The sequence below is a fragment of the Pinus tabuliformis genome, chromosome 1_1 (genome assembly GCF_031772625.1).
Source record: "Pinus tabuliformis cultivar Carrire ecotype Pingquan chromosome 1_1, CPIR1, whole genome shotgun sequence".
NCBI classification, from domain to species: Eukaryota; Viridiplantae; Streptophyta; class Pinopsida; order Pinales; family Pinaceae; genus Pinus; species Pinus tabuliformis.
Window position 1 is genome coordinate 875775644 of NC_142297.1, and position 12620 is coordinate 875788263.

The following is a 12620-nucleotide window of genomic DNA, read 5'->3' on the forward strand; positions in this document are numbered from 1 at the left end:
ATTAGTCTAAATAAACACGTTCTTCATGCTTCTAGGCTTTGAGTCAAAAGAGTCAAAGTCCTATTTTGGACCTATTGTAAAAGAAAAAGAAAAAGAGATTTTAAATGTAATTTTTGGGACAGAAATCCCTCTAGATGCCAAGTCAGCCTTGCCCCAATGGACATGTTTATTTGCACCCCTCCAAACTATATAAATAGAGGGAAGATGGAGCTCATTTGGACACACACACACATACTTGGATGTTTTTGGTCTGAAATATTGCAGAGAGGGCAGAGAGGATATGGAGAGTCGTAAATTTGAAAAGGAAGATATCTTCTTGTGCTAGAAGTTGTCTTCGTTTGTCTCTGGTAGTTGGTCTCTTGTTGATGAATCTCCTAGAAGGAAGGAAGGTTTGACTTGGCATCTAGAGGTGGAAGATTTTGTGGTTATGGGTCTTGGATATCTCATTTGATTTGATTCTATAAGAAGAAAAATTTTCTAGGTTTTCCCTTTGGAGGGGTTTTGCCCTAGCTTGGAGCCTATATTTTGTGTTCTATTGTCTTTTGTGATCTTCATGTTTTATCGTGATTGTTTGATGAAGAAAGAAAACATAATGATAAAAATGTTAACAGACCTCACACGGAATTATCGTGTAATGGAAATCTAATATAAAAATGGAAACCCACCTGATTTCTAACATCTCCGACGTGTTTACTATGTCCTAGTGATATTTTGTGGTTTTCTTTTTCTTTATTTGTGGCTTCATATGCTTTTATCTTTCTTTCAGCTACATTGACCTCTAAGGGTAAATTTTTGAGCCCTAACTCAAAGACGAGGATATAAGGTGTCAATCCCAATAATAAATGACAATCAACCCAAAGAATGCATACATATAATAAGGGAAACATGGAAGGTGGCAAGTATGGATTACCTTGGGTATGGATTACCTTGGGCATGCTATATCAATCAGTGCTTCCTATTAGTGCCCCTCTTGAAGGAAGGACCTCAGGGAAGGTCACACTGGACTAGGGGCAAAGGATAATCTCCCAAGTGAAGCATGGGAACAAGGGTACAATCAAGAGTGGTCAATCATCCAACTTGGCATGTGATTCACACTAGTATGCCCCAAAACATTAAATGAAAGCACACAATTACATAAATTATTAGTGTAACTTCCAATAGATGACCCACCTTCGTTCAAGAAGCATTCCAGATGGGATAGAGCACTAACCAAAGCATAGGTGGAGAGCTCTAATGTAAGGCTATCTGTGGATCATCATAGGTATGCTAACTGACTAGCTAACCAATGGACAAAGAACAAAAAAAAAAAAAAATCTCCTAGGTATTACCCACTTTTGGTGGCTAACAATCCCCAAAGAATATCCCAACGCATCAAAATATGTTAGTATGGCTCAAAAGGTGAGCCTCAATGAGAGCATACACATCGAAATCTGCAACTAGGCCTCAAAAGGCCATATCTTTGGCAACCAATCATGTTGAATAGGTCTTCAAATGACAAAAGAAATCTTCATGAGCCGTGAGTGGTAACACAATGGAAAGAACCACTTCGACAATTTATGGTAACTCGAGGAATTCATATATTCTAGTCAAAGTGGAAAATTTTCCACCTTGAACAGTTGAGATTTTGATTGAATAAGAGTCGTATTTCAATCTAGTTATAGAATATCCAATAAGTCAACCACATGAATGTATGCTCTTACAGTGTAGGTTCATTTTCTTGTATGTCGACAGAAAGTTTTGATTTTGATTTTGACTTGGTCAAAGTTAGGGTTCAATTTTAACTCCACATTTATCAGGCAACCTGATTTTCATCGTGATTTCAGGGGTCCACACCAACCACATACAAGAGTTTATCATCACAATCCAAGTGAAGTAAGGAACTCTCCAAATCACCCTCTCTAAATAATCATTCCAAGAATCTCAAAAAGAGAGACCCATTGATTCACCTATGCATGTCCTGAAAAGTGGGCAGTCCCTACCCATACAAGCATTGGCTCAAGAAATTCGCTGGATTGGGATTTTATATAGCACCCTTTCTACATGTCTCAAGCAAGCAAACAAGACAATTCACCCCGTTGTCTAGCTCCATCACTAGCAACATAATATATAAGAAATGGCTAACTTGTAAAAAAACTTGTAATCGTGCCAGGTTAGTAGATTAATTCAATAACACAGAAAAACAATCAAAATGGATTTCCTACAACAGTTGCTTGCTATCATCCAAAGCATATTGTCGTTAAACACTAAACTTTAGTTCATCAATTCCAAATATTAATTTGGTTTCATCTTCACAGAATTTTATTCATTATACAATTACTAAACAGTCAAGTTATTACCAGTGAACCATTAAGCTTCCCTTCTATCCAAGCTTTCACCTCAGCTACCTGTCAATATTTCAGAAAGAAAGCAAAAAATTAAATCTCACATGCTTTTCACATCATAATCAATCAGTGATACTATTTAATGGCCTTTATAGAAGTCACACTATGCATAGAACTGAGGATTTATAGGGTTTGAATCCAGCAAAGGTTTTTAGTATTTCCCAATGGTAACAAAAGCTAACAATGAACAATGACTTTAAATGAATTCCTGCGGAAGTACAAAGCAGCAAGGAAAATATCAATATAACTGGATTGAAGAAACATAAATAGATACACCTTCAAATATCTAAACCCAACAGACCAGATATTCTAACTACGAAAAGAAACTGTGATCGCCAGAGTGCAGACAACAAGATAGGTTACACAGACTTCTAATATTTAGGGCATTAAAATAGTCTGTTATAATCAGATTGTATTACAAACACAAGACTGGACACTAACTGACTAAAGATCAAGAACTTACTATCCAACAATGATCTCCATAATAAGAAACAACAGTAATCATAACAATAGACATAATCAAATGAAAACCTTGCACGTAAGATGAAGCTTTAAAATCTTGAACCTTTTTCTTATTGGCAGCAAGCTCTGTAAGCGTCCTGGGTTTGTATTTGTCAACCCACAAGCCTTTTTCAGCAATCTGAGCAGTTCGTGATCTTTGATTTCTGTTTTCTACAGAGTAAAACCCAAAACAAACAACATCAACTCTGTTGGTGATCAAACGATTGAAACACATATTTCACTTTCAATCGTCCTGAGCTACTATTTTCTTAATATAATCTCAATATGTAAATGGCATGAAAAGAAGCTGGACAAAAACATCATAGTGGTTTTGCAAGACAACTAGTACAAAGGTCATCTGCAAAATGTACGCAGTATATTTTTCAATTAATAAAATTAAGCATTATTTTTTCCAAAAAATGAGGCTTAACACATGCAACACAGAAAACAAATGAGGAATCTATGGTGCAGAACACCAAGACTATAATGGGTATATCGCAAAATACTCAAAACTCATGGAAAAAGTCTTAAAGATAATATGATGGATTTAACAGAACGGTTTGTTACGCCTCGTATTATATGAGGTTTCAATTTGAGATTTTCATCACATTCATAATGGGATTTTGTTGCTGGTTCCTTGGAGCATTGGACCAACTTGAGGGGATATAATTTCATGGAGCCCCTTCTCTCTTTGGAATATGATTACCTAATGAACGTCTTTGGTTGGGGGAAGTCTCACTTCTCCTTCGTTGGATGATTATGTTTTCTTGTTTGGTGGTCTGCTCACATGTGCTTGCCTTGTTGATCACCCCTTGGTTGCAAATTTGATGGCCATGGAACATGCTAGCTCATCCTGGTGTGCTTTTGGTATAGTTTATTTTCTTGGATATGCTACATCTTTTTCATGAATAATAGTTCTAGCCCTCCCAAGGGGTTAGATGATGATGTTAAGAGGTAGATGTTTCATGATATTGTTGGACTTTCCTAGTGAATATATATGATGATGTTGTAACATCTGTGCCGCTAGAAGGGAGTGCTCTACATGGTCCTCTTGCAATGGCTTATGTGGTGGGGGCATACTTAATGTTTGATGGCGATGCATGTTGCCTTGGTGACATTTCCCTAGCTGATATGTTATGAACATAGCTATGTATAAATAATATAAATAATAATAATGATTAATAAGTATAGTTAATTATCTAAGTTGCACGAAACACCGAAACATCTAGGAGTTTCTGAAACGGGTACAGCACGAAACGCAACACCCAGAAAATGGAAACGCAGCTGAAACGTCATGGCTACATTAACATATCATTACTAATAAAACTCCTCATCCTCATCAGCAAAGATAGAACAAGACGCTTGTTCAGAAAAAGAAGCAACTCTACTAGTACTTCCAGTTGCACTTGCATCACCACTAGCACAAATATCAAGAGAAGAAAGAGAGCTCTAAATCTGGACATTTTGCATCATCCCAATCCTTATGAGGTCCACTTGTATATTCTTCACCCCTACGAGACACAAGGCGTAGGTTTGAATGCACATATACAACGTCCTCTGCCTTCTGTGATCCCAACATGTTGCGCTTCACATTATGAATGAAATTGTAGGTGCTCCAATTCTGTTTTGCTGATGAAGAGCTTGCGAATTGTGATAGAATAGGAGTGGCAAGACTTTGCAAATGAACACCACTTGCCCCATGACAAGTCCACCACTTAACTGGGTCCATGTTCCTCCTCTCATCCAAAGCTAATATGTCTGCCAAATCCTCTAATCCAGCAGCAAAACATGCAAATTCTAGCCTTACATCAATATCCTCTGAAAGGCTTTCTTCACTCCATTGGCCACCTCCTTGTCCTTATGTGGAGCCTTCCTCTTCCCATTGCTTTCAGCAATCAATTCATGATCATAAAATTTTGGATTCAGAGCATGTGCCAAAGTGTGCAATGGAGTGTTGAAGCTATTCCACCTGGTAACAATAATGGACCTCACTTATTCAGCAAAATCAAAATCCACAAAAAGAAGAGTGGGAGCCTCCTGTGTAATAATTTCCACAATTTTTTCAACCATGGTATCCATGCCATCATAAACCTCTCCTAGGAAAGGTTTCTCTGTGTCTGCATCTCAAAGAAGATGAAATGCAGGTGATGTGAACTTGAGCAAAAAATCAATCTTGCTCCACCAATCTTCATCAACCAACACCCTCCTCACCATACTTCCCTTCTTTGAATCTGCCTGTCTCCACTCAGCCCAAGTTGGACCCACCACCATACTCATTAATGCATTTTTAACTTCAACAAGGCAATGCAACATGATGAAGTTTGAGGCATACCTTGTCTCAACAACTTTCAACAACTCCAATTTGGAGTATTCTCGATATATTGCTTGAGATTGGTGGTGGTTGGTGATGAATTTTATAATCTCCCTAGCCTGCCCTGTGACCTCCTTAATCCATTATGTTTTTGCCTCAATCTCTTCTAAAATCATATTCAAATTGTGGACAATGCAAGGAGTCCAAAATATGTGATTGTATCTACTCTCAACAATCAAGCCTACAACTTTGCAAACAAGTGCATTATCTGTGATAACTTGCACCACATTTTCTGGCCCTACTTGTTCAATAGCAAAAATTAAAATATCAGCAATGAACTTACTATCCTTTATCTCACCCGAACAATCTTCTGCTTTGATGAACATGGCTCCTTTTGGTGATGATGCAATGACATTAATCAAAGGCATGTGTCTTGTATCAATCTAGCCATCTGAGATAATGGAAAGCCCTGTACTACCGCATGAGTTACGAATTGGTTTAAAAACACCATCAAGAAGTTGCCTCTCTTTCTTCAGCAAAATTGTTCTGACTTTTTCATAGTTTGGGCCCTTGTAACCTTGAGGAGCTTTTTTAATTACTCTCACCAAATCCTGCCAATATGCGGATCAAACCACATTAAAGGTGATGACACAAGCAAAGATGGCCCTTGCCACTCTTGAGTCAACTTCTTCTCTCCCTTGACTATCAAGCATTTTCAAAAATATGTTGTCTTGAATTGGAGTTGATGTCTTTGATAACTCTGCTTCTACTTCAAGTGCCCTCCTCTTTCTTGCTTCTTGAACAATCCTTAGCTCAATGCCATCAGACATGCAAGGATTGGTAGATGCCGATTTTGCTTCTTTGATCCTTCAACCTTTGAGTATCATCGCTCTCTTTCTTGAATTTAGCCCTCACCTCTGTGTTTTTGGTATGTGCACACACATCAATACCCTCTATCTCTTCATGCAAAATGTGAGCCTTCACTCTTGTGTAAGAGCCCATGAAGGTCTTTCCATTTTGCATAAATTGCACTTCCATTCCCATGTACCTCCGGAATCCATTTGCTTCACTTTTGTAGCATACTTCCATAGAGGATAATATTCTTACTGCCTAATTGTTTGAGTGGATTTAGGGGCACTTAAAACACAGCTTTGAGAAGCCATGAATGCTGCAAAATTACAATAATACAAAATGAAAAACTCACCCAATTTAGGGACTCTTGAAACACAACTTTGAGAAGCCATGAATGTTGCAAAATTAGGAAATGAAAAACTCACCCAACTAGCTACTGCCCATGCTCTTCCTCTTGCTGCCCACGCCCTTCCTCTTGTTGCCCACACTCCAAAACACAAATAAACTCCTTGTTGTTGCTATAGGAAGCTCTTCTTGCAAAACAATGTGTGAGAAATGAGTGAATGAAGTGCCTTTTTAAAGAAAAGAAGAGGCTCATAGGGTTTCTAGAGAATTCTATTCTTTTCATCTTCTAGAGAATTCCATTTGTAATTTTTTTTATTAAATTTAGCTAACAACCACATAAAAATTGGTTTATTAGTGTGTTTTGGTGTTAGATGGGGCCCACGCCCTTTTTCCACTCCTTGAGATGGCTGAAAAAGGCCAAAAAAAGTTTAATTTTTCCTTTTTGGTCGCCAAAACTCGACCTGTAGCGGCCGAAATGAGGCCAAAACACCGTCATTCATGTCGTACGCCATTTCGAAATCGCGAAACGCCATACGGTACGGTCAGTGGCATTTTGGCCCCGTTTCAAGGATGTTTCGGGCCATCCCCAATATTGGTATGCCACCATTTTTGGAGTTTCCTGCAACATAGTTAATTATGAAAGGGCATGTCTCAAAAGGACATAAGCCATATAAACAGGCACTCCAACCTAGTATATAAACGAGACCCTCATTGTACTATGAAAACCATAGTATTCATTCATACACTTTATATATACATTATTACTCCTATAACATTTGGTATCAAAGCCAATCTGCTCTAGCCTTTGGCCATCAACCCTTCAGCAAAGTTTTCTTGCTGTTGCAACTTTATTGGAGGCGTTTTAACCACATAAAAAATTTTGGAGGTTTTCCAATTTTGATGTAAATTACTCCGCTGTAAATTTGATAGGAAAAAAGAGAAAAAATAAATAAAAAAAGAGTTCGTTTTGAATTTGTTAAAAAAAAAGATAGAGAAAAGGCACGAACAAATTTGAAAAAAAAATACAATCATATTATTTTTTAAAAATGCTTAAAAAAAGTTATTTAAAACAATTAATAAAAAAGTAGTCAAAACGCCGTTGCACATTAAGCCACATAGCCACCACAATCGTCGTCAAATGACCTACACCATCATCCTGTCACATGCCATACATCGTCATCTGATTGCCCTTGCAACAATTGTACATAGCCGCCACAACCATCACCTGTTTAATTATGCCGTCACTGTCACCCATACTGTGCTTGCCCTACACCAACTAGTCACCCTGTTGTAACTTACTATCAACTGTCCTTTTTTCAACTTGTGTGGATCATCTGTGGAAGCCATGTTGATATAACTAGCTCCAAAAAAAAATCATGCAAACCAAAGTGAATAATTACTTTAATCAAGGACTTAGGGCTATTAGAATTGTGTGTTGTCGAGAGTCACACAATTTAGGCATATGTCAACCATGAAATATTATAATTAATACAAGGGCCATCTAAGTTCGAAAGGAAGTAATCGGAAGTCCAAAAAAAGGGAGTCTCGACTCCCAACATTAAACAGTTTATGATCCAAGGGAGACGAACATTCTTAAACAAGGAAATTATTATTAAAAGGATGTCTTGATTTGATTATATAATTCCTTAATTAAAGTTGAAGTGATCATTTAAGGTATTAACAAAAAAAATATTCACACTTCAATATTTTATTAAAAAAAGGAATATATAAAGGTACTTTATATTAAAAAAAATTAAAAATTTAAAAAAAAAAAAAAAATATATATATATATATATATATCATTTAATTCCCCAAAATTAAAATAGGAGAAATGAATTATAAAAGAGTTATAAAAAAAGGGTTATTTTTAAAAATTACAAGGTATTTAAATTATTCAAGACCAAGAATGGATTACAATTTGAAAAAGAAGGAAGATTTTCCTATAAAAGTTTTCCAGGTGCAAATAGCAGATTATTTACATTAAAGAGGAGCATCCAAGCAAAAGCGATTAATATCATTATCAGCACAAGCTATAAGGAAAATTACACCAATTATAAATTGGCAAATCAATTATCAATTCTAGAATCAAATATAGGTGAAAAAGAAGATAATTTTTAGTAGGAACAGTATGAAATTTGGGATTGACAAGTCACAATTGACGATTATGAATGTATATCTCAATGTAGTGTTGTAACTATGTTTGAAGAAAAAATCAACATAATTTTCAATTTACCTTAGTTCAAAAAACTAGGTACTTCCATATTAAACACAAAAAAAATAATTATCAATAAGAAGAAAAGGGTGACACTTGAGGACATTACAGTTAAGTCGGATTCCATAATACCTTCATCCAAGGACCTGAACAATATATCAAAGATAATCAGTTAGGAAAGTCCAAATTCAATATCAAAAATGAAAAAATAGTTTAACGAAGTTATCACGGATAGAAACAAAGAAATTTCTCACTTAAAAGACCACAATGAGTAATTACTTACGTAAATTAGGGAGCTTAAAAAGGACAAGAAGTCATTGGAAAACAAAATACAACAATTTATCAAAAAAGATGTTGATTTCGATAGCTCGGGAAGGTCTTCTTCTAGCTTTGTGTCTTAGCATGGAGAAGACTTTGATTTGCCTCTTTTGGTGCTTACACGTGAGGTGCAAGTGATTTTTTATTTATTTCCTAAGTTTAACTTAGGAAAAGTTCAATAAAATTCCATGAGTCTAGTTGGAACTATATGTTGCCAATGCCTTCCACTACATACCTAGTGTTGTCACCGAGCTCCACATGTAAATCTCTATTCTCCTTGACCATACTAGTGAAGATATCACAAGATCCCATCTTGTGACAAGATGCTCCACTGTCCACAAACCACAACCCTCTTGTAATGGCGCAAAAAAAGACAAGATACTAGAGAAAATTTCTTCTCGAATTTGTTAGCCAACTCATCCATTTGTGCAGATGCGATTGTTGTTGTTTTCCCCTTGCTTTTCTTCTTGTTGGGACACTGTCTAGCATAATGACCGAACTTGTGACATGCAAAGCACTTGACTTTGCTCATTTCTTTCTTACCCTGTGAAGATACCCCTCCACTCTGGTTTTGCTTGGCTTTATTGTTGCCTTTCTTTGCTTGCCCAGCAAGAGAAAGGTTCTCCTCGTCTCAATCCTTGTGTTGTCCACCAGTTATAGATTCCTCCCAAATCTCCTTTTGGATGAAATCATCCCATAATCTAGCCCAATCAGGAATTTTATCTCTAGCTAGGATACCTATCACAAATGTAGCCCACTGCCTAGTACACCCTTTCAATGCTACTTTGACAAGATCCACCTCTTCCCCAACAGTTGAATGTTCAACACAACCCTATTGAATCCTTGTCAAATATGCGGCCACAGTCTTAGATATGTTCATCTTGATGTTATTCAACTTCTCCCTTAGCACCACCTTTCTATTTTGGTTGTTACTTCGTTACAGCTTAGTCAACGGAGACCACATCTGATAGGTTGAATCTTTCTTTGTTATGTGAGGAATTAAATGATCCTTCACACCATCCAAAATGATATTCTTGGCACTTATATCTTTCAACTTATGTTCAACCGCTTGGGTAGAATCTCGAGGAACCTGAATCGCTTGGCTTGCAATTGTCCACAAACTATTTGTCGTTAAGACAACGGTGATTCACTTCTTCCATGCACTGAAGTTTACAGCGCCCTCCAACCTATCTTCATATCTTAGACTTGACGATGCCATACAAGCAGATCAACTTCAACCACAAAGCCCTCGCTGTAAAATTAAAAGTTCTATTGCCGTAAAATAATTTGTTGTCGTAAAACCCTTGTGATATCTGATCTCTCCCAGAGAATTTCTATCGCTCTGATATCATGTTAATTTTTCTCATACTAGATCTGATTTATTTTACTTCAACAATTTATTAAAACCCTAGAAAATATTTATCTCAAATATTTCTGAATTTGCCGAAAATAATACACTAGTATATTAACTTAAAAAATGTAGCGAAAATAAAATGAAGAGATCAATCACACCACAACAGCAAATTTACACCCAACACAATCTTCCTTCATTAAATTTCTCGGGAAAATTCTGGGTTAGACCCACAGAGAATACATAGAAAAAATACAGTTGTTAGGCACTTGGAAACTCGACCCCATTGGGAAAATCAGCCTCAAAGAATTCGGCCTATGGAAATCGAACCACCTAAGCAAATCGGTCCTGGAGAATTGACCTCCCTTTCTCCCTATCGCATAAGGCCCCTGCACACTAGAGAAATCAACCTCCCTAGATAATTCGGCCTCCTCCACAATTCGGCCCTTTTCTTCAGCAACTCAACCTCCCTCTTTCTTGAACTCGACCTCCTTGAATTTCTCTCGAAATTCCCTATTGCACTTCTCCTCACTTCTTTTCAGTCTAGTTGAGCCTCTCGCTCTAGAGAAAATCGCTTCCTCCACAACTATGTGTGTCTTCAGTGTTCACCTCTCCCTTAGGCTTATTTTATAATTTCATTAACCCAAATCCATAACTCTAATCTTCTAAGTGGTCAATGGCTAGGATTAAATCCTAAGCCTCACTTAAGATAAATGGTTGAGATTATATCTAAGTCACTTAAATAATTATATTGTTCATCCTTAAAACTTTGGCCTAATAGTCCACAATAATTAGTTAGCATAATTATTGTACTTTTCCTAAGTTAAACTCAGGAAAGAAATCATAATATCACTTACTCCACCAATCAAGTACCTAAAGAGGCAATCAAATATCTTCTACATGCTAAGACACAAAGCCTATGTAGAAGAGCTTCCAAAGCTACAAAAAACTTCAACACTCCCATTCTTATACATCTAGGGTTAAACACTAGGGTTTCTAGGGCATATTTACGCATAAAAGTGACTTTGTGTGGATGTTTGTGGCTCATAAATTAGGAATTGCATATTTAAATCATATACAGGCAAAATCTAGCTTAGTGCATGGTAAATCTCCCTCATTTATGGCTGATATCATCTTTCTTTTTGTTGTTCAATGTTTATGCATACCTAGCAACCATAGAAATTAATTTCCTAACCTAACCTTAGTCTCTATTGGAAGGCCTTTGTTCCCTTGTTGTTGATTATCATAAGAAGGCATTTTTATTGGCTGTTATATGACATTGTACACATATAGCAGAGAAAATAGAGAGAAAATCCAAGATATATACGAGATCTATATACAAAATAAATATATTTACAAAATGGGTTTAGATCTACTAGCCCAAAGAGTGTGAGGACAACTCTGCTCTTGGGTAGCAAAATACAAGCTCTAAAATAGCTAGATCTAACAAATAAAGTGCATAAATAGATAGATCTGAAGAATTAATGATAAGATTTGCAAGTTATGGCCAAGAAACTCCCTTCAAAAATAACCTTATGATAAGCCTTTGAGAGAGATCTATGTGGGTTCTTCCACTTCTATGCCTTGAGAGTTGGTTGGTTCAACCGAAAACTTCCCCAAATGCCCAAGATCTGATTCAGAAAATAAAATCTCTACACACTTTCGAAAGATAATGTTAGATCCAAAAGGGATTAGATAGCACAATGAAAAAGAAGACTAGGGGTCCAACCAAAAACCCACTAGCGCTTCTAGATCTAGAGTGTTTTTCTAATCCAAATATCAATGCAAGATATCTATAGATCAATAGATCCAAAATATGGCAAATGAAGATAACAAATTAATTATTTTCCAATAAAGCATTAAGAACAAATGAATCTGAAAAATATTACCATAAATGTAGAAGAATAACACCACAAAGCTTTAACCCCAAAGACTTTCTTTTTATTAGCTCAAAAATGTTTTCAGTACAAAGCAGAGCTTCCAACAAAGAGCTTAATTACAACTGATGTTGATCTTTAGTGAGTAGCTAAGAGCTTCCTTAAATGGAAAAAATGAGAGAGAGAGATCCCTCTCTAAGTGAAAACGGCTAGATCCAAGTGCTAACGACAAGATCTCATCCAAAAAAATTAGAACCCTTGATGAGCCAGCGCAGATATCTAGGAGGAAATTTGTTTTCCTTGAAGGAGATGCTGGATGGAGAAAATATTTGATCCTAGAGTGGTTTGGACCACTAAAAATATTTTTATCCTTCTTTTCTTGAAAAATTCTCATTCAATTTAACCATCATGGACCATCCTTTTAAAAATTTGATTTTGCTAGGACATGGGCCTTTTTTTTTGAACCATCGAA

At 36.4% G+C, this 12620-nt stretch overlaps 1 protein-coding gene across 1 annotated transcript in view; it reads right to left on the reverse strand.

The window, feature by feature from the left end:
• ATRAD17 (RADIATION SENSITIVE 17) overlaps positions 1-12620 on the reverse strand; it is a 372391-nt gene that overhangs the window by 239097 nt on the left and 120674 nt on the right. The window contains exons 5-6 of the mRNA XM_089392953.1: positions 2947-3053; positions 2337-2384 (exon numbers count right to left, since the gene is read on the reverse strand). Of these exons, the coding sequence (XP_089249079.1) occupies positions 2337-2384; positions 2947-3053 (155 nt within the window). The remainder of the gene's footprint in view (positions 1-2336; positions 2385-2946; positions 3054-12620) is intronic.